This window comes from Gouania willdenowi, chromosome 13, assembly GCF_900634775.1.
Source record: "Gouania willdenowi chromosome 13, fGouWil2.1, whole genome shotgun sequence".
Classification (NCBI taxonomy): Eukaryota; Metazoa; Chordata; class Actinopteri; order Blenniiformes; family Gobiesocidae; genus Gouania; species Gouania willdenowi.
In genome coordinates this window covers 42,477,379-42,499,215 of record NC_041056.1, presented here as the reverse complement: position 1 = coordinate 42,499,215, position 21,837 = coordinate 42,477,379, and the positions used below count along the sequence as shown (strand labels likewise).

At 39.9% G+C, this 21,837-nt stretch overlaps 1 protein-coding gene across 1 annotated transcript; it reads right to left on the bottom strand.

Annotated features, from left to right (window-relative positions):
* Positions 1–448: 448 nt before the first annotated feature.
* Positions 449–20,818, bottom strand: LOC114474226 (protein phosphatase 1D-like). Its single transcript, XM_028464375.1, has 7 exons — positions 20,193–20,818; positions 16,445–16,673; positions 9,992–10,116; positions 5,929–6,110; positions 3,661–3,885; positions 1,017–1,089; positions 449–961 (listed from the first exon to the last, which is right to left on the bottom strand). Exons 1-7 carry the CDS (start codon positions 20,794–20,796, stop codon positions 699–701), a joined length of 1,701 nt encoding a protein of 566 aa, XP_028320176.1. The 5' UTR covers positions 20,797–20,818; the 3' UTR covers positions 449–698.
* Between the last annotated feature and the right edge of the window lie 1,019 nt (positions 20,819–21,837).

Genomic DNA, 21,837 nt, shown 5'->3' with positions numbered 1-21,837 from the left:
GACGGTGCAACATAGTAATGATCACTTGATCACTATAGCTTCCTTCACACCACACCTACCACTACACCCAACTACTGAAATTGGTGTGGTGGCAAAATTAATAAATTATATTTACTCATATCTTACTCAATTGAATGTATGCTCACTCATGTAACGTTCCATCCTCTTTGTCTTTCATGAGAAGGTCAGAGGTTCTCTCATGCCTCACACTTCCAATAACACAGATAGCCAGCTGCTTCTCAAGGCTATTCAATCACACACACATACACTACACACACGCACGTGACTGTCATATACGATACCGATGACGCCAAACTCATGGGACAATCTGACCCCCTTCCTTCTCTCTCCTCCAGGGTGAGGTTTTGGGTCTGTAAAGTATTATGTGTGAAAAACTTTCTAGTCAGACCTGCATCTCCGTCCGGCCATACTGGACCTCCTCTGACCGCCCTGCTTGTACCCTTTTTTTTTTTTTTAAAATCTAGTTTAGAATAAATCATTTTTTATTACTTCATCGCCTTTTGAGTCTGGTTCTCATCATTCATCAACACAGAGCTTCCATCACAAGTTAAAGCCGAGGAAACCGTAAATTTGGCCCTTAAATTGGTTAAGTTTAGTGAAAGTTAGGCAGGCAGGTACACGTGCGATGGACTGGTGCGCATGAATTTAGAAGCATTCCACCCCCAAACACACACACCCTAACACACACACACAGTGGTGTTGTTGTGCTGCTGAAGGATGGAGGAAACACTCTTGGACTTCTTGTGCTGAGTCAGTGGTGATTTGTCCGTAGCGCTAAAGAGAGCTTTCTTTGGACAGCGGTCTGATGATGAAGATGATGGTGATGACCATTTGCTCAGTTCAATTCTTCTCTTGCTGCTACTTTTCCTTCTGTCAGATGAAGACCAGTGTGTGGGCGGGGCCTCAGCACTGCTGTGTGAACACAGGGGAGTCACTGATGCTAACACGTTCCTCCTCCTCCTCTTCCTGCTGCTGCTGCTGCTCCCCCCCCCCACAGAGACCATCCTGTCGCTCCAGAGCAGGGAGGTCCTCACACAGGTCCAAGGAACAGTCTTCTTCACGATGCCACTGTGGAATGACAAGGCCATAACTCACTCAGTGAAAACAATGACAAAAACCACCATCATCCTGAGAACATCCACTTTATCATTCTCTGCTTTAGGATCTGAAGCTAACAAGCTAACTCACACTAGATCAATGTTTTTCAGATGGACAAGCTCGTAGCGGTCAGCGTAAAGGACGGAGTCTGGCTGCGTTTGTATATGATGGATGGTGTAATTCGGATTATTGGGCATTGATGAAAACATCATGAAACAGTGTTTGTTTGAGTCAATCACAATAGTCTCTTAAATATCCATATGTTTTACTGTAATGTGCAGTTTTTTGGCTGAAAACAATAACGAGAGTGTGTGCATAGCAAAAAAAAAACGTTAGTGATCAGCTGTTGTGTGGAGTCAGCGTCTACAGACACGCCTACTCATGAACATGCGTAAGTAGGCCGCGAAGCAGCCTGTTTTTAGAATTACTCAGAAAGTCACTTTTCAGAGGCTAAAACTCCACAAAATAGGCAAGTTTGGGAAAATAAACCTCAAATACTATGTTGTTGGGATTTTTTGAACAAATGGAGATTTGTAACAAATAGCATCATACTGGAAATTTGAAAACTAATTACTGATTAAAAATAGCATTAACCTCACAAGAACATTAGCCTAGCAATAGCAAGAACATTAACCTAGCATTAGCATTATCCTAACAATAACATTAACCCAACATCTATCTATAAAAGCAATAAAGGTCTGTGTGTGTGTGTGTGTGTGTGTGTGTGTGTGTGTAGCGAATATCTCCCGACGTGGTATGAGTTTGACCTGAAACTTAGTCAATGGGTTCCAAATACCCAAAGTGTGTACATCTGTTATTTTGGAGTAATTTGGTGTAGCAAAACGGTCAAAACGTTAATTTTAAGATTACAGCCCTCTCGGAAATGAGCGCGGTATTGAGCGCGGTACTTCCGGTTCCGGGTTCATGACATCACTGTGTCGCAGTTTGTTTGGGTTCAAAAAAATAAAAAATAAAAAAAAGGGGTCAATATTAAAAATGTTTTTGTACTGATAAAAGTAATTTAAGTTAATATTTCATGGTTATTTAATATTATTCCTGTGATCCAAATGTCCTTTAAATAGTGAGTCAGCATCTGAAACACAAGCTCTTTTACAGACAAGTTTCCCATTGTTTAAACCATATAACTGTCCGTGTAAATGCTCACTGACGCGCTGTTTCACTAGAGTCGGTATTAAACTCAAGCCGTTCAATTCTCCATCTGGAAAACTGAAGAATGCCTCTGGTGCCGCGCATGGAAGTTAAGCTCTGACCACTCGGTTCAAAGATAAACAATAATTTTTGTTTTTGAAAAAAAAAAAAAACAGCCGAATTGTAGATAATACTTTAATTCACTCACTCACATGTAGTTTGGAGCTTTAGGTTTTGTTTTGCGCAGTTCTGTTGTTTTTCTGATTGGCGCTATAATGGCTATGGAGTTTGGTTATCAGCGTCTCAAACATTTCACGGTAACACACACACTCACCACACAAGGTATTTATAATAAAAACATACTAAATGAGTAAAATAAAAAACTAAACAATAATTATACAAAAACATTTATTGATGCACATGACTTTGGGCCAAAAGTTCATTTTCGACCGAAAATGCACTTTTGGGCCGAATTTTTAGCTTTAAGGTCCGTTCACACCGAGCGACTTCAGCGACTAGATTACATTTAAAATCAATGTAAATGACGCAACATCAAGCTACCTCCCATCAAGTGACGCGATTCCAGCGACTCAATTGTGCGATCAGAGTCAATGGAAGTTGAAAATTTTGAATTTTTCAAACAATTTCGAGGGACGCTGTGTTGCGACATCCAATCAGTGATGAGTTTCTCTCCACGTCATCACGTCACTGGGGTAGATAAAGAGATGAAGCGAGCGAAAAGTGTGACTATGTTCAAGCGACTCATCAAGGCCAATTTAAGCAACTATAGACGCTGAAGTCGCGTCAGGTGTGAACACAGCTTTAGTCTGTCAGCACAAGTTTCACAGAGATCCTCTGACCTTTATCACGACTGTACTAGGTCCACGTTATAAATATCAATACTAAGATTAAAGCAGCGAGCACAACAAATGATGCACACTGCAGTAGATGTGGAGAACCTGCACACAGTATTTAGCACAGAATGCCTGTAATAAAGCAGAGAAGCTGATCTTCATCGATTTGAATGCACTTTGTGTTTCTATAAGAGAACATATTTAATTTGACTCAAGCAGCCCAGTCACTCATAGGTCTGTACAATATGATTTAATGTTTGAGTAAGATATTTTATTTAGCAAGATTCGGCCAAGAATTTTCATTTCGGTGCATCCCAAAAAAGAAAACTACAAAATGTAACTACACAAAAATCTGTCACAAAATTGTGGATTTTTAAAGTGAACATCCTTGAAAGACTCATATATGTCATATTGTTTCGATATTGGCGGTGCCTTACATGCTGTATGCCAACTTGGACATACAAAAGTTGAAATTGCTCTTTTTTCCTCCACTTAAACTCATCATGCTCCATATGAAGATGAGCTGACATGTTCTCACCTGCAGCAGATGCGTGTTAGCACGCAGCGTGGAGCGTTGACTGCACTGGGACACCTTAGTGAGGTCCAGCAGGACTTCCTCGTGGTGTAAATCGTCTGCAGAACTCCCAGGTTCTTGGAGAGAAATTACGATAGCTGTGGTGTTGTCAGCACGGAGCATCCTCTGGTGCCACCGTAACAGAGCCTGGTTCACCAACTGCCTTGCACTAGACGCTCTACAGGGGGCCTAAAGGACAAAAACGAACATTTACTGTGTGTAGTAGAGCCAGCCCAAAGATACTTTACACACACAGTAAGAGCAAAAAACAAGCAACACAACAGGGCCAGACAGTAGGGCTGGGCAATATGTCAAAATTCAGGTAAACCGCATTATAGTGAGGGATTACTGTATATACAGACCTAGAGTTGTCACGATACCAAAATGAGTGGTCACAATACTATACCAGACAAAGTATCACAGTTACAGGGTAATATCGCGATACTGAAGCCTTTTTTTTTTTTACTATTATTATTTTTATGAACTGCAATGTATTTGTACAAGTTAGAAATACTTATTAATGACTTATAGTGTTGTTTGGTGCATGATAGGAGTACATGAACAAAAGCATATCAGCAATTAAAAAAAACTAATAAATTAAGCTTATGTTTAACTAATATAAATAATCAACTTAGGATAACAAATCCTGTCTTTAAATTTTTTTAAAAAACTATGACAATAATTCTTCTTCTTCAACATAATAAACCATAAAAGATAAAATACAACAAACAGGAACTGATTCCCTGAAAAAACTATATCTGTATGTATTTTCTGGGTGACGTCACTGGTGTTTTATGATCCCTCCTTTGTATGTATATAATTTGTAAATATTGTTTGAACATTGTAAATATCTCTGTAAATAAAAAAAAAAAAAGATTGCTCTGAATCTGTCTCTACCTCGTTTAAAGTCAAAATAGTTCCAAATGGGACAACACATGGCAGAAGCACCAGGCCCGAGTGGCAGACTCACCGCTCAGGCCCGGTGCTTCTGCCATGTGTTGTCTCGTGTTTGTGACTGTAAGCTGTGCACACGTCCAGGAGAGACAAAACTTTAGCTTGTTGTTTGTTTTGAAGCGAGTTTCTGTCAAAGCAGAGCTGTCTTCAGTTCCTTCATGCCAGTGTAAACACGAACAGCCAATCAGCTACAGACGTGCGGACACAGCGCATCATGTCTCCGGACGTCACCAGTAACAGGAAAACAGTCAATCATTCAGCAGCTGTACAGTTTGGTTGCAGAAGTTGACATGTGGGTGTGTTTTCAAGTGAATAGTGTGCAGTGAGTTTAGACTGTGCAGTGAGAGGCAGCCGCTATGTAGCGGACACTGGCACCGGTAGTATCTTAATCCACAGTAGTATCGTCGTGTAGAATTTCTAGTATAGTAGGAACCGTTACAATTTGGCACTGTGGGGTACGGTGGGTAAAGTGCAACTATATATAGACACTTTCCAAAAAATTAGAATATCATAGAAAAGTTGTTTAATTTCCATAATTCCATTCAAAAAGTTAAAACTTTCATAGATTATAGATGCAGGGCCCACCATTTAAACGATTTCAAGTATTTATTTGTTTATTTTTACATAATCTGGGCTTCCAGCTCACAAAACCCACAAAAAAAGGAATTCAAAAAATTAGAATACTGTGAAGAAATCACAATCTACTTTTCAGTTTTTGCAGAAAAAAGAGGAGAAGATGGACTGGACTGTTGGCCAGTGGTCCATGGTACTCTTTTCTGATGAAAGTAAAGTGTGTCTTTCATTCGAGAATCAAGGTCTAAGGGTTTGGAGGAAGACGGGTGAGGAACAGAACCCAAGATGCTTGAGGTCCAGAGTGAAATATCCACAGTTAGTCATGATTTAAGGTGCAGTGTTTTGTTCTGTTCTTCACCCTTGCTGGAATTATTACACAGAAGACAAGAATCCAGCAGACGCCTCTGAATAACACTGGGAGTCGACAGTTGACAGGAGATCAGTAAGTAAATTTCCTGAAAAAAGTTGTCGGAATAAATTAACCCGTAACATATAAATTTTGTTAGGTTTAGAATGTATTTATGAATGATTCTATAGAATTTATGATGTGAAACTAATCTTCTTCCTTTAAAAGTACTTTTTGTTCTATTTTGTCACAATTGTTCCAATCATCATTTGCCAGTATTTGTGTTTAGCCACTATCTGTGGTCAATGTGCACTCTACCTTTTATACATCATAACAAGTCCACAAACACAAAGCCTCACCGATTCTTCATCGTTGGTCTGACAAATAGAAACTGCTTCCTGTGCTGGGATCATATTCCACAGGCCATCACTTCCCAGGATGATGTAACGATGTTTTTTAACATCCAGGACCATGACGCTGGTGTCGGGCTCTGGAGAGACCACAAACTCCCCCGAGTAGAAGTCATAACTCCACAGGTCACCTGGAGCACAGAGCAGGGTTGAGCTCAATTAGAATTGTAATTGCGTAATTGACCATTCATTACAATTATGTCATAATTAGTGAGGATGCAGGACGCATCCTCATTAATTGACAAAATTTCACCTTTTTTCAAATGTTTTTAACTTTTTTAAACCCATTTCAACCTCATTGCTAATGTTAAGCTACATTGTTGCCATTGCTAGGCCAATGTTAATGTTATGTTATTGCTAGGTCATAGGGATGTAACGATTAATCGTAAGGCAGTTAAAAATCGATTCATAGGTATCACGGTTGATATCGATTTTCTGATAAATGGATCGCAGTACTTTTTTTAACCAGCAGAGGGCGCTGTGTAGGCGGCGGGCGGAGTCTGCTAATACTTTCTTTCTGGCTGCCTTCTACTCTTAAATATGTTAATAAATGATTCTTTACCCCTTTAGCACTGAAAGAATATCTGTAATATTACTTGAATATCTGTAAAAGTCACATTTTTCTATTAGCTCTGTCTGCTAGCATAGCTTCTCTTCTTCACTGCAAGATATCTGCATGCCAACCGACCACTGTGTTACCAGCGCCCTCTGTTGGTAACACAGCATTTTCAGTTGCACTTTTAAAAGAAAAAGAACTATTATGCAGTTTTGCATTGTTTATTTATAGAACCAGAATCTAAATTAATAGGCTTTCATTTTTATTATTTCTTTATTTATTTCATTCAAGATTTATTTTTAGTTAAATTGCATTGTTTTGAATAGTTTATCAAGGAATTCTTTTGACAATGAAAAATAAAAGGAAAATAGTACCGTATTTTCTAGTTTTTTTCCCAAGAAAAAAAAATTTGTCTACAATCCCATTTTGTAAAATAAATCGTGAGAGAATCGTATCGTGAACCCAGTATCGTGAATCGAATCGTATCGGGAGTTGAGTGAATCGTTACATCCCTACCAGGTCACCACTATTGCTAAAGGCTAACGCTAAGTTAGTGTTAATACTAGCGTCAGATCCTTTCAACGCATGCATGTAGACCACGTCACTTACTTCACTCACAATCCTTATGACAGAGCTGCTGGGAAGTGATAATTGAATGTAAACCGACCATATAACGTTTGCTAAATATTTAATTAGTACACATTTAAATATGTAACTGTTTTGTGGTATTTAAAAAAAAGGATAAAAACACAATACACAACATTGACAATCAAAAACCAAACAGAAAATAAAATAAAAACCAAATTAAATTGGAATTCACTCAAAACATAAATGTCTACTTATTTTTAAATAGCAGGGTTTTAACCTTTTAAATACACAAACTGTTTCACGCATGCGCTGAAAGGATCTGAAACTATCAGGCCCGTGAAAAGATTGGGCACTGACAACTAGGTTAATGGTAATGCAAGGCTAATGCTAACACAAGACTAATGTTAGTCTGGATCGCTGGATCTGACTCAGTACTCGTACTCGCTCCAGATGGTGTAGATGATAGGCCCAGCTGTCACTGAAGATGACCACATCATCCAGACAAGCTGCACTGCAGTCCTGACACCCATGCAGGACACGGTCCATTAGTCTCTGGAAGGTGGCCGGTGCTCCATGGAGACCAAAGGGCATCACTGTGAACTGGAAGAGGCCAGCTGGGGTCTGAGAAGCGGTCAATGGGCGACTGGACTCCTACAGGGGCACCTGCCAGTAGCCTTTACAGAGGTCAAGGGTGGTGATTTATCTCGCTCGTCCAATCTTCTCGAGCAGGTAATCAATTTGGGGCATTAGGTAGGCATCAAAGTCCGAAATGGCATTGAGTTTACGGAAGTTGATGCAGATGCGGAGCAAGCCATCCATCTTCATCACAATGACCAGTGGGCTGCACCATTCAGACTCAAAGGGCTCGATGACCCCAAGGCACGGCATCTCTTCTACCTCCTTCATGAGCTTCACCACGAGATGTTGGGGCACCCGATAGGACTGTTGGCGAATTGGCCTTTTGTCTTTGAGTCTGATACTATGTTCAACCAGGAGTGTCTTTCCGGGATTGGCGGCAAACAGGCTGGATACTTCCTGGAACACCTGGCAAAGTTCACTCGACTGGTCAATTTCGAGATCATCAAGGTCCGGTTCCGCAGTCTTTGTGAAGTCTACCAGAGTCATCTCTTCTTCCGCACCGCTGTCTACCTCCCCCACCAACAGAGATGCCACTGGAACCTGGATGGTGGCCTCCTTCCACTCTTTTAGCAGGTTGATGTGGTACGTTTGTTTTGTTTTCTTTGGATGGTGGATCTCATTGGTTACAGGACCCATTTTTTGGAGAACCGTGTATGGGCCCAGCCAGTTTACTTTTGGCAGGAGTAGCAGGACCTTTTGACCAGGCAGGAACTCTCGGTATCTGGCCTGTTGGTTCAGCTCTGCCTTGTCTCGGTAACTCGCCAGCCAGTCCCTCATCTCCAGAACAAACTGGACCACACTGCAATCGCTGGCTGACAGCGATGAAGCCTCCCAGCTCTTCAGCAGCAAGTCCAAGGGTAGTTGGGCATCCTAGCCGTATAGCAGCTCAAACGGGGAGAAACCAGTGGACGCTTGAGGTACTTGCCTGTATGCAAACAGTATGAAACACAGCCACTGGTCCCAGTCCCGTCCAGAGTCATCCACAAACTTCCTCAGCATTCGTTTCAGGGTTAAGTTGAACCGCTCAACCAAGCCATCTGTCTGTGGGTGATACAACGTGGTCTTGATAGCCGAGATGCCCAGCTGTCGGTGGAAGAGCTGCATCAGTCTGGAAGTGAAGTTGGTCCCCTGATTTGTCACAATCTCATCTGGGGATACCAACCCTGGAGAACAACTGTACCAGGCGCCGCAGAACAGCAGGGGCAATGATCATTGTCAGGGGAAACGGTTCAGGAAACCATGTGGCATAGTCACAAACAACCAAGATGTACAGGTGCCCCTACTGCTCTTCACCAGCGGCCCTACCACGTCCATGGCAATCCTCCAAAAAGGGGTGGAAATCACAGGTAGGGGTTGAAAGTATGCGCGGTCCAACTGGCGCACATCACAGGTTTTCTGGCAGGTGGAACATGTCTTGCAGTAGTCTTGTACATCCCAACCATGGACGGCCAGTAAAACCTGAAGCAAATCCTTAAATAGGTCTTGTTTCGGCCAAGATGTCCTGCTCAAGGCAAGGTGTGTGCCAAGCGCATAATTAAAGGCCGGCATGACACAGGTATCACCAGTGAGGATGCAGGAGACATAATTTCACTTTTTTCCAAATGTTTGAACTTTTTCAACCCATCTCAACCTTTTTCAATCTTACTGCTAATGTTAAGCAACGGTATTGCCATTGCTAGTCAAATGCTATGTTATTGCCATGCCACGCTAATGCTAGGTCATTACTTTTGCCAGGCTAATGCTAAATTAGTACTAGGCTCATGTTAATGCTATACTGCTAACGCTAGCTAATGCTAATTTTAATGCTAGTCAATGCTAATGCTAGTTAATTCTAATGCCAGGCTAATGCTAGACTATACCAATGCTCGCTAATGTTAATGCTAAGCTAATGTATTGTGACACAGGCCAGCAATTGCATCCTCATTTGCATTTTCTTCAGGAAATGCAAATATTCTTGTTATAATTATAATTACAAAATTAAATAAAATTGAGTTTAGATAATTGACTCTGTAATTGCCAAGAAAATTCTATTTTCATGGCATTCCAGGAAATAAGTTGTTGACAAAAGACTTGGAGGCCATTTTGGCCCATGGAACAATGTTTTTAGGGACATTCTTGGCTAAATTGAGGGTGTAACGTGCATTAAGCTCTGAACAAAGATATATAGAAGGTGGGATGAGCCACTCCTATATCAATTCATTCATTTGGACAGAAGAAAGTTGGTCCAACCTAGAGCTCGGGCTACAGCCAGGAAAGGTATTTGGTCCATGGCGGTGCTGCGACGAACTGGACCAACGTGGCTGAGGTGTGGCCTCTTCCACACCACCCGGTTCACTCCAGACTTCCTGATCACACTGTTAATAGAAAGAAAAAAACAAGACAAGTCATTAACTACAATGATACTTGTAGAAATGTTGTGGGGGTCGTCAGAAATGTATGTTTTCAAATGGGGTCACAACCTAAAAAAGGTCGGGAACCACTGCAATAAAATCGAACCGGAAAGATTCTAAGTTACAATATATGTGCTGATGCATATTCATTAACAAACAGCTCTTGTTCCTGTATAATGTCCATTTCTCCCATTTCTCCTGTCATCTCCAACTGAGATCTCTGCAGTCTCAACATGGGAGTCAGGCTCTCCATTAAATAAATCTCCTCAATAGTCTGGATCCATTGTTCCATAGTTGGGAGCTCAGTTTGGTACCACTTCTTTGTTATAGTTTTTTTTTACAAGCTACTGTTAACATTTTTTAACAAATATTTGTCTATACAGTGTACATGTTCAGCTGGAAAATTGCACAAGTACAGTATATTGACACGGTATATTGCATCCCCAATTTTTTATTATTTCTGTATCTATGTTTTTCCAGTAGTTACTTATTTTTTAACACTTCCAGAATGTATGGCTATGATTAACTTTCACTGATCCACAATTTCTCCAGCACGAAAGAAGCTGTTTCAAATATTTACTTTTAACTCAAGGTGTAATAAGTTCCATGAGAACTCCCTCCATTTTTGAGAACGAGTGGTTGTTTGGTGGTTCCCCCACATATTTTGCCAGTCATTACTTGATATTTCAGTAGTCAGCTCTGTTTCCCATTTTGTCTTTATGTGTTCTGTTGAATGCTTAGTATTCTCTAAGAGTATATAATTAAATTTGGATATGAGCCTCACCAACTTTCCTTTATATGTTTCATTTATCATTTTGATCACTGTGTTCTCTTCTATGGAAGGGACCCTCCTGATTTTTTTTTAATTTTAATAATCTCTCGCTTTATACTTATAAAGACCAAATTCATCCTTCATTTCCTCAAAACTCTTACATTTTCCCTCCTTTTCCAAAACTTTCCATGTTGTGATTCCTTTTGATAGCCATTGTTTAAATCCCAGCTCCTATTGGGCAGGTTTGAAACTGGTGTCATATGCTATCCATTTCAACGTATTAATACTCCTGTAGTTTACTTTTCTTTTTTTTTTAACATTGAACCATATGTCTAGTGTGAATGAAGCTTGTTATTGGGTCTATTTCATTTTTCAGCTGATTGTATTGTTCTCTATCCCCAATCAGAGTTTGTATTGGGATATTATCTGTCTTTGCACTTTGCTGCATAAAAGGGATTACACCAGCAGTAAACATACCTTAGTTGAGCTGATATGTAATAATGCTCTAGATTTGGGAGGATTGCATATTTAACTCTGGGTCTTTTTCCTCCCCGTATAAATTGAGATATTTTCCCGTCACATGTTAAAAATCGGATTTGAGGCATCTTCACTGGTAAAGATAGATGGATAGATAAAATAACCTTGGTAAAATGTTCATTCTTATATCTATTTTTTAACTAAATTCTCAAGGAAATGTGTTGTATCCTTCTTAATCTTTTTGGATTTCTCAGGTGACATTACGATAGATTGCTTCAAATAATGTATTTATTTTTTCTGTAACCATCACTCCCAAGTACTTTATTGCCTAATAATTCCAATTGAATTTGTATTTATTCTGCTAATTCTTTGTTCGCAAATAGTTAAGTGCCAGTACTTGTGTTTTTTTTTTTTTTTAACATTTTTTATATATTCATAAGTTCAATTAGTGTAGGAATTCATTGGTTCGGTCATTGAATAAAACAGATAATATTGTTTGCAAAAAGTCCTATTTTATGATTTGTGTTTTTAATATCTATTCCCTTGATTTCTTTTTTGCCAGATTGCTTCTTCTTGCTAGACATTTTGCTGCCCTTGGTCCTATTTCGTAGTATTTTGGTTTTACAAAATAATTTTTCTTCTCAATCTCTTCCAGTAGTAGTTCATTTATTTGTATATATTATATCCACTTATGAGTCTTTTGTAGCCAGATATTTCCTCTCCAGTTCTTTCAGGTTATCAATTTGTGTTTTATTTTCCTTTTTTTTAAATTCCTGAAGTGTAAGATATCAATTTACCTCTCAAAACTGTTTTCATTGCATCCCATAAGATGGCTCAGTTTACTTCTCCGTTCTTGTTTCCTTTTAGATATTTCATCATTTAATCAATCAATTGTTTCTATATTGTTTAATAGCACGTGTACTGACTAAAACTAGGAGAAGAGATCACATTACTCCTGTATTAGCCTCTCTGCATTGGCTTCCCATAAAATATAGAATAGAATTCAAGATTCTTCATCTCACTTATAAAGCCCTAAATGGACAGGCACCAGTCTATCTCAAGGAGCTTGTAGTGCCATACAATCCCCCCAGAACACTACGCTCTCAAAATGCTGGACTACTCGTTGTTCCATTCATCTCTAAAAGTAGTATAGGAGGAAGAGCTTTCAGTTATCAGGCCCCACTTCTCTGGAACCATCTACCAACCACGGTTCGGGGGGCAGACACCCTCTCTACCTTTAAGGTTAGGCTCAAAACATTCCTCTTTGGTAAAGCTTTTAGTTAGGAACCAGCTCATAGCTCATAATTAAGATGCAATAGGCATAGACTGCCGGGGGGGGGGGTCTGGCAAGCTCGGTATGTCTTGTATGTTAACAAAGAAATAGTCAATTCTTGAATATATTTTGTGACGTGATTGGTAAAATGTGAATAAATGTGAAAATTATTTTTCTTTTGGGTGAAGGTATCTCCAGTTATCTATCACTCCCATTTTTCTTAGAGTAACTTTGGTAAACGTGTTACTTCTCTTTAGGCTTGTATTCAATTTTTGTTTATGAATTATATTCAGATCACCACCACAAATTAAGGTCTCCTCTGTTTCTATTGCTATTTTATTTAAAATAGTTTCCATAAAAAAATGTTTACTATTGGGGGGTGCGTATATAATGACCAGTGTAACAATCTGGTTTTCAAGTTTTCCTTTAATTAATATATACCTACATTTATTGTCTATTTCACTCATCAGTTCAAATTTGACAGTTTTTGATATCAGTATAATAAACCTCTTATTTTTTATCAGCAGAGGAAGCACTTTTATACCCAAATTTCTTTAGTTTGTTATGTTCAATTCTGTCCAGATGGGTTTCTTGTAGGAATACTACATGGGCTTTGGGTGTGTTTAGACCATTCACATTCAGCAACATTAATGTGACATTATTGGATGCCATAATCAACCAAAAAAGAACATTTCCCCTGATAAAAAATAACTTCAAAACTTTTACCAAATAATAACATTTAACTTAGAACTTGCCTCCAAAGAAGGAGAGTGAGCCTTAACCTCTGGATATGTCCAACGATGAAGAACATGCTCTCAAAGCAAGAGCAAAAAACATTTTCAACCACAAATATGAATTTTCTGCGTGTCTATTTGAGATTTGTGGCCTTTATAACTCACTCGATGAACGTGTGATGAATCTGTTACGCCTTCTATCAGGAGTGAGTTAACCAGCTGGTAGTCCTGTAGTATTCCCCTGTCTCAGCGCGGTGCTCTGGCTGGCTCTTTGAATCTGTAGGGGCGCTCCCTCCAGCAGCTGGAGCTCAGTTGTTAACAGGTGGACGATGTATTTAATCATGTCACTGCCTTCAACATCTTTGGGCAAACCAAAGATCCTCATGTTATTTCTTTGTGACCTTGTTTTTATTTCAGTGACTTTCTCTCCCAACCTGTGGTCGTTTCCCCAGATGCAACAGCGCGTCTCCAGCCTCCTCATGCCACTCCTCCAGCTCCGCGATCCGTGTCTGGGCTTCTGATAGGCCCGTTTTACTTTCATCCAGTTTCTTGTCCAGTTCTTGTTTAAAAGCAGCCATCTCTTGCTTGAATGTGCTGAAGTTCTCTTGAAAATCTTGTTTTAGGATTGGTGTGTCACTGCGTATGTTAGCCAGCCCTGCTAGCAGCGCTTCCTCGTGGTGCAAGCCCTCAGGTGTGGTTTTCTCCCGTCCTATCTTCATCATCGTTTTCTTCTATCGTGTATGGTCTGACAACCGATTCTTTCGTCTTCGGTTTGTGTCTGTCACCTTTCATGTCAACGTTGTGTAGTCCAAATGTTGAGTTATTAAGTTTAGTTAACCACCTTAGACAGCCCTCTGATTATGCTATACGTCTGGCTGCATCAGGGTCTTACGGGAAGTCCAGTTTATAGACGCGTTTAACGTGAAGGAGCCACTGGATGAGCAGTTTCTGATGAAGGTACATTTATAACGGTTCAATTTCCTGGTCAAATACTATGTAAATCTTCCCTGACTCCTAAATCAGAGCAGACCAGTGGCCGCTTAACTTTAACTTGTCTGTAGAAGCTACGTACGTTTCTCATGTAGCGCTGCGTGAAAACATGACTTAGCTTTAATCAGCTTCACCTGCTCAGAGTGTTTAAACATCTGATCAGAGCTCCAGAAGATCTGTGGATACCAGGGATTGTAGAGTCTGATCATTTCTACCCCCTAGTGGTGAAAAAACACTTCTTACATGTGATGTGTTGCACATTTATTTAATGTCACCATATTTACCCTCCCTAAGGGGAAAAAATGGTGACAATAATGCTGTTCTCATACATCCTTATATGACATGAATAATTAAAAATGAGCAGTGAGAATAATTCATGTCAGTACAACTTATATCTACCTTTAAATTGTATCTTACTCATTGTTTTAAATTACATTTTTTTTTTGACATACATTTTTGTTTAATTAGGCTCAAGCGCCACAAGCTGGCGTAGGGCCTCTTGCTCTGCCTATGCAAAGGCCACGTGCCCGTCGGTGACCAGGGACCCTTGTCATGTCGTAGGCATGCCCCCGCTCTTTCCGAAAATGTATAGTTCATGGTACTCAAAAAGGGGGAATCATTGGTTTTGGGCTGGAATATTAATCTTTCTTTCCCAGTGTCAGAACCAACTCACCTACTTTTCACCCACTGAACCATTATGTAGTGTCTCAAAAATTCAAACAAAATTCAATTGCGCGCTTCTCTAATTTTTGGCTATTTCTGCTTCAAAAAATGTAAAAATCTGATGTGCCAGCGCCCCCAAGTATGCCAAAAATGCATTACGAGATAGGAATTGCCCAAAACATTAATCCATTGTAGAATCATGAAAATGTACACAGAAGTAGACCATGACAAGACAAGTAAAAAATGTTATTCAGACCACTCCAAAAAACACACAGGAAGTCCAGAATCTTAAATTTAAAATTGGAAAATTGCTATTTTCGCTCATGCTGTATTTTAACACATTTCTCCTAGGGTGTTTCACTGACGGGGTTCAAAATCACTGGAGATCATCTAGAGAAGTCGAACACCAAAGATGATCCATAGAATTTTGATAACTTTTACGGTGTTTGCAGGGTGGAGCCGTGAATTTTGGGCAAAAAATATTCAATTTTTGGAAAATGCTCCCCTTTGAGCGTCAAATGTGAATCAGTTGTTAAACCCCCAGCCCTAAACCAGCTCAATGTGGAAAAACGGACATTGGCACGTTAGCGCCCCCTACAGAGTGAAGAGAATTTAATATGGGGCAAACGTATTTTAACACATTTCTCCTCGGGCATTTTACTGACGGGGTTAAAATCGCTCGAGATCATCTAGAGAAGTGGGACATCAAAAGTTTTTACATAACTCTTCTATAGATTTTTGATAACATACAAACTTTGATTTGCATCAAATGTAAATCAGTTGTTACACTCTCGGCCCTAAACCAGCTCAATGTTTAAATACGGAAATTAGTGCATTAGTGAAGGCAGCACGGCGAAGGCCGTTAATTGCCGCTTGAGGCTATATTTATAGTTTTCTTTTTTATTGGTATTTATTTTGTTTCCTCACAGTACAACTTATATCTTCCTTTCAATTGTATCTTACTTTTTCATTCTTGTTTAATTATGGATTTTTTATTTATTAGTATTTTGTTTCCTCACAGGAGCTATTTTCTGAAAAAAGATTCATATTTCTAAAAAATGGAATTTAAAAAAAATGATGTGAAAAACAGAATTTGGAAAAAAAATAAAACGCATATGCATTTAAATGTATAAGAACATTTTAATCATAAATTGAATCAAAATCGCAATATCTAGGTTTTTTGTCAAAATGGTTTGGCCCTATATAGAATGGTACTATGTCACTGAAAAAAGCATGAAACCCCCTCTGTTAATGAAAACAGGGTAAAAGCACTTCCTCATAGGACATTTACTGATCATTTTATAGACAAAATAAGCAAAAAAAACCCCCAGAAGAAGTAGTAGTTAATATTACAGGTGATAAAGCATAAAGAGAAGGGCTCACCTGCCTCCCAGACCTTCAATACGCTCCCTCTCTCGGGGCAGCTCAGGTTTGTGGTCCTGTGTGACTTCTACAGCTTTGATGAACGGAACAGAGGGGTCGTCCTGAACCCCAACAACCACTGCCGAGTCCCCAACGTGGGCCACAAACATGCGGTTGCCACGCAGGACCACAACACTCGCTGTGGTACCTGAGGTACTCGTAAGGCCCGTGAGTGTTTTAGGCCATTCAGCTGGAAGAGAAGAAGGATGGAAGTAACCGTTAGAAGGAGAAACCATGTGTGACACTAAGTAGTAACAGAGAGCAACACATTAAACACAATGGCCCTCATTTATCAACCCTTGGTACGTTCAGATTTCAACGTACGACATGCGTACAACCAAATTCATGCAAGCTTTGCTATTGATCAATTGTGAGTTGATCGTGCACTACAAACAGATCTCACATCAGCAGAGATGTCCAGAAAAAAAATAGTAGGCTTTAAAAAAAAAGTAGAAGGCTAAAACTTGCAGCGATTTGCTGCCGCTGCAGGCCGATGATGCGCAACACCTAGGAGAGCAGGGGGGCATGCCCCCCACCCCCGGCAAATATAGCAAAAAGGATGCTATATGGTGGCTTTTGGTGCATTATATTAGTGTAATTGTGGCTTTTTTTCTGTCTATTTTGTAGCACTTTTCTTAGCATGATGTATTTTGTTTGCATGTTATCAGTTTACCTCTTTCCAAATGTACCAACTTATAGTATAGCAGTAGTGTGGGGGCGTGGTCTGTTAGTAGTCCTCTAGTCTTAAAAAGTCTTGAATTTAATTTGACTAAAGCTGTAGGAACCCTGTAAATATACCACTTAGTTACTATTTACTTGTTTTCACAAATTTAAAAAATGAAATAAATTATATTTCATATCATTGTGTACTTGTGAGGGTGAAATTTGTAGTTATTGATATGGTGATATATCACAACAATTATTGTATTGTTTAGTGTCGGGATACATCATATTGTGACATACAAATCGTGACTCATATCATCAGCTTTATGACAATGCACACCCTTAGTGAGAACCTTGCTGAACCACAAATCCACACCGACCTGATGCAGGGATGTCCAGAAGCGTAGGCGGTGGGTGGAATGGCCTACTACTCTCTTTCTGGCCACCTTCTACTCTTAAACATGTTCATAGATGATTCCTTACCCCTTTAGCACCGAAAGAATATCTATAATATTATGTGAATATCTGTATGTCAGGTGTTTCTATAAGCTTTGTCTGCTAACGCGTAGCATCTCTTCTTCACTGCGCAGAATAGCTGCATCCAACCGAACACTGGGTTACCAGCGCCCTCTGCTGGTCCAAACAAATATCTGGCGGCTGCAACTGAAGGACAACAATCATTCTCTTTAAACATTTCCCCAATAAAATCATAAATCTTAACATTCACAACATTACTGAATTCAACTAAATTAAATAAATATTATCTGTAAGAAAGATTCAACAAAGAAAAAGGTCGCCGGTAATAATTCACAGACCAAATTTGAAAAAAGTAAATTTTGAAGGGATTTTTAATTCTTCTCTATAGAACTGAATATGTATTTTTTTTAAACATTCATAATCAATATCATTATGATTCATGAAATAAAAATCCTGAGTCCAGGGTACTGGGTTACAAAAATCACAAATGTAAAGGCACATGTAAGATATAATATGAATGAATGTAGTCGTAGTAGCTCCAAGAGGAGTGTTAAAGTTTGAGCTGACCATTTTCAAGATTTGGCCAATTTTCTATTAACACAGCTCTGTACAGCACTTTATAAATAAAGTACTTATACTCATACTTCAATGCAAAATGGAGAGTATCTCGACACAAAATAACACGATAAAAAATAAAGCATGCTCTTTTGATCGAGACGCCAAAACAGATGTTTGTGAAAAAGAAAAGTTTTTATTTTTTCCCCCATATTAAATTGTCTTCACTCTGTAGGGAGCGAAATTTCCGTATTTCCACATTGACCTGGTTTAGGGCCAAGAGTTTAACTGATTCACAGTTGATGCAAATCAAAGTTTGTACATGCAAATGGGAGCATTTTCAAAAAACTTAAATTTTCAACTTGGTCCACAGAAAAGGGCACAATATTTGGATGAGTTAGGGTTTATTGGTGGTGCAGATCCATAAGAGTTTGTTCCATTGTCTTCCGTCTATGGTCAACTACCTGGTTTTAACCCTAACCCAAGTCTGGGTCATCCTTTTGATTAAGATCAGACCTTTAACCTGGAATACAATGACAAATACAGCTCTACATTTTAGCTCTACATTAAAAGAACCGATGTTAACTTGCTTTGAATAGCAAAGTGGCAACCGTGGACTCCTTCAGGTTCTTGGGATCCACAATCTCACAGGACCTGAAGTGGTCCTCCCACATAGTCACAACCAGGAAAAAGGCACAGCAGAGGATGTACTTCCTGCGTCAGCTGAGGAAGTTCAACCTGCCCCAGGAGCTGCTGATCATGTTCTACACCTCCATCATTCAGTCTGTTCTGTGCACCTCCATCACTGTCTGGTTTGGATCTTCAACCAAACTAGACAGACACAGACTACAAAGGATAGTCAGGACTGTAGAAAAGATCATTGGTGTTGATCTGCCCTCCATCCAAGACTTATACCTGTCCAGGGTCAGGAAACGGGCAGGTAGCATCACTGCAGACCCCTCCCACCCTGCACACAATCTGTTTAAACTCCTCCCCTCCGGCAGACGCTACAGATCACTGTACGCCAAAACTACCCGCCATAAAAACAGTTTCTTCCCCCAGGCTGTCACTGTGATCAACACTAAACAGTCATAGAGTGTCAGACCTGGTTCTGTGAAATAACCCTGGAACTAAACATGTAGCAACCCTGGATCAACCTGTCACTGAGAATGTTCATGTACATACCTTTAATTTAAATGTTCTCCTGCACTACTTATCAATGCACTACTGCACTATTATTATTATTGTATTTTTTATTTCATTTCATTATTATTATTACTATTATTATCTTGTTATTTTATTTAGTTTGCACATATTAGTCTAATTACTCTTTATATTTATGTTATACTTCTTTTTTATTTATTTTTCTTTATTCTAGTTGATTGTTATTATTTAATGTTTACACTAGAGAGAGAGCACAGTTCACCAAGACAAATTCCTTGTGTGTATTCAACACATTACTTGGTCAATAAAGTTGATTCTGATTCTACTGTAGCAGGCTATTAAATGTGATTATATTAAGTTAATAATACAGTAGCTTGATATGAACTATATTATTATCATCACACTAGAAAATGAGTTAAGAGACGCTGCTATCAACAATTCACTTACCTGACAAGAAATGTGCAGAACAAATTTGGATGTTGTCCAGATGTTTGCCTCGTAGATCCTGGTTTAGCTTCGCTAACAACTAGCGCCTCCTTTCCTCTGATAACTGTTGACATTGTTCCCCCTGATGTGTTATAACTTTTGGTAGTCTATAAAACTCCAAATGTTTTTCACAGTCTGACTGACTGGTGCAGCCAAAAACACAGCAATAATTCACCATTTCATTTCATTTGACGTTAGCGATCTGCTTTGTTTACCTGCTGTGTGCCTCCAATATGGCCACTTCCGGTTTGATGACGCGCCGTGAAAACCATATCGTATCGTCAGATTCATGCAATGCACACCCCTACTATGTAAAGCCCCAACTAGACAGAAGAGTTGAGATTTAGCAATAGTTGTGACTTACGCAGTTTCTTCCACATCGCGTGATGACAGGCGATGAATCCTTTCCTTATCGCGGCGCACACCTCTCGGTCACACGTGGACCAGAACCCGCGCTGCTTCTTCAGGAACTCCCACAGGTAGTCCCGCGAAAACTGAGCAGCCTCGCGGCCTCCGTGACCGTCGAACACGGCGAAGTAACCCACGGACCGGTTGGAATGAACCACAAACCGCGGTAGGTTCTCACCTCCAGTGATACTCGGGACATTCTTTCCAGCGCATAGCGGGGATTCTCCGGTGTCACCGGCCGGTACCGGGGGTCTGCAGGGTCCGTCCCCCCCTGGGTTCTGCTTCGTTTCATTTGACGTAGACTCATGTTCCACCGGCTCGGGTTCTACTGCGACCTTGGTCAGATCCTCCATGTACTTCCGGCCTCCCTGGTCCGTGACTACGCTGAGCCGCACGAGCAAAGCCTTCTCCATCATTCTGGTTCTGCTGGGTTTAGGTGAACCAGGTGAACCAGGGAAGCTGAAGTTTACCTTCTGACTCTTGCCTTTGTTTTGGTTGGATCCCAGTAGGCATGCTCCAACGTGATGACGTAAGCGTTTCTTCTTCTGATGCGCAAACATGGTGGACGACAGGGACGCTGGCGCCCCCTTTGGTCTGTCAGAAGAACCGATGTTTCCGCTTCTTCTTCTTCTTTATTGGGGTTTTATAGCAGGTGGCAAACTGAAAAGCGCATTACCGCCACCTATTGTTTTTAAATGAATCAAAGTTTAAGAGGACTATGACTTTCAAAAGGAGTTAAATAATAGTACAATAAATAATTATCCCCCCCCATTAGACCCCCAGAAATTCACTGCAAGCAAGCAGTGAATCTCTACAGTAATCTTGATCTTTTCCATCTTCTGTTTAGCCTGATCAGTGCAGTTTATCACATATATAATAAACAGTACTAGTCTATCCAGAGAAATGTTCCACTGATATTTCCACTATCAGTTTGTTTCCTCTCCTCTCTCTGATCCTGAGCTTTGCTTCTGTTACACTTTTTTCCATGACCTCTCTTCATAGCTGATGTCATTAAATCTTTTTTATTTTCTCCACTTCCTCTGCTTTTTTCCTCACCTCACATTTCCTATCCATAACATGGTGTTTACCCCCACAGTTACTACATCTCAGTTGTACGTCCTCACGTCACTCCTCCAATCTGTGTTCTTCACTACACTTTGGACAGCAGCGGGGTGGGGGGGGGGGGAACGTATGTACCCCACCATTACTCTCTGTGGGAGAACCACTCCTTCGAACTCTAACATTATTGACTTTTCACCCTCTCTCCATTTCTAGTAGTGAGTAACCTCTTTACTCTTTTCACTCCTTCAATCTCCAATTCCAGCCTCTCCAAACTTTCCTCTACTACAATCCCAGATATGACTCCTCATGTAACTCTGTTCAAACCTATCTAATACCTTCCATCTACGTACCTTATCCATTTTCATTGCTTTATCTCTTTGTTCTTTTGTTTTACAGATAATCAAAAAACTCCCATCTCTCACAAACCTCCCCATCTCAATCTCATCAGTTCTCTAGTCAACCTAAAGGGATTTCTACTCACTACTCATTGGTAGTAATTTCAGCATTGCTTTAAATTGAGATTCTTCTTTCTTTTGTCT

What these genes read in the sequence shown, in the direction of transcription:
- LOC114474226 (XM_028464375.1), bottom strand. Translation starts at nt 20,796, where the DNA reads ATGTTTGCGCATCAGAAGAAGAAACGCTTACGTCATCACGTTGGAGCA. An exon ending in AGACCAACGATGAAGAATCG is followed by an intron (nt 3,886 to 5,928) that starts GTGAGGCTTTGT and finishes TTTGTCCTTTAG; the next exon opens with GCCCCCTGTAGAGCGTCTAG. An exon ending in GGAGCGACAGGATGGTCTCT is followed by an intron (nt 962 to 1,016) that starts GTGGGGGGGGGG and finishes GGAACGTGTTAG; the next exon opens with CATCAGTGACTCCCCTGTGT.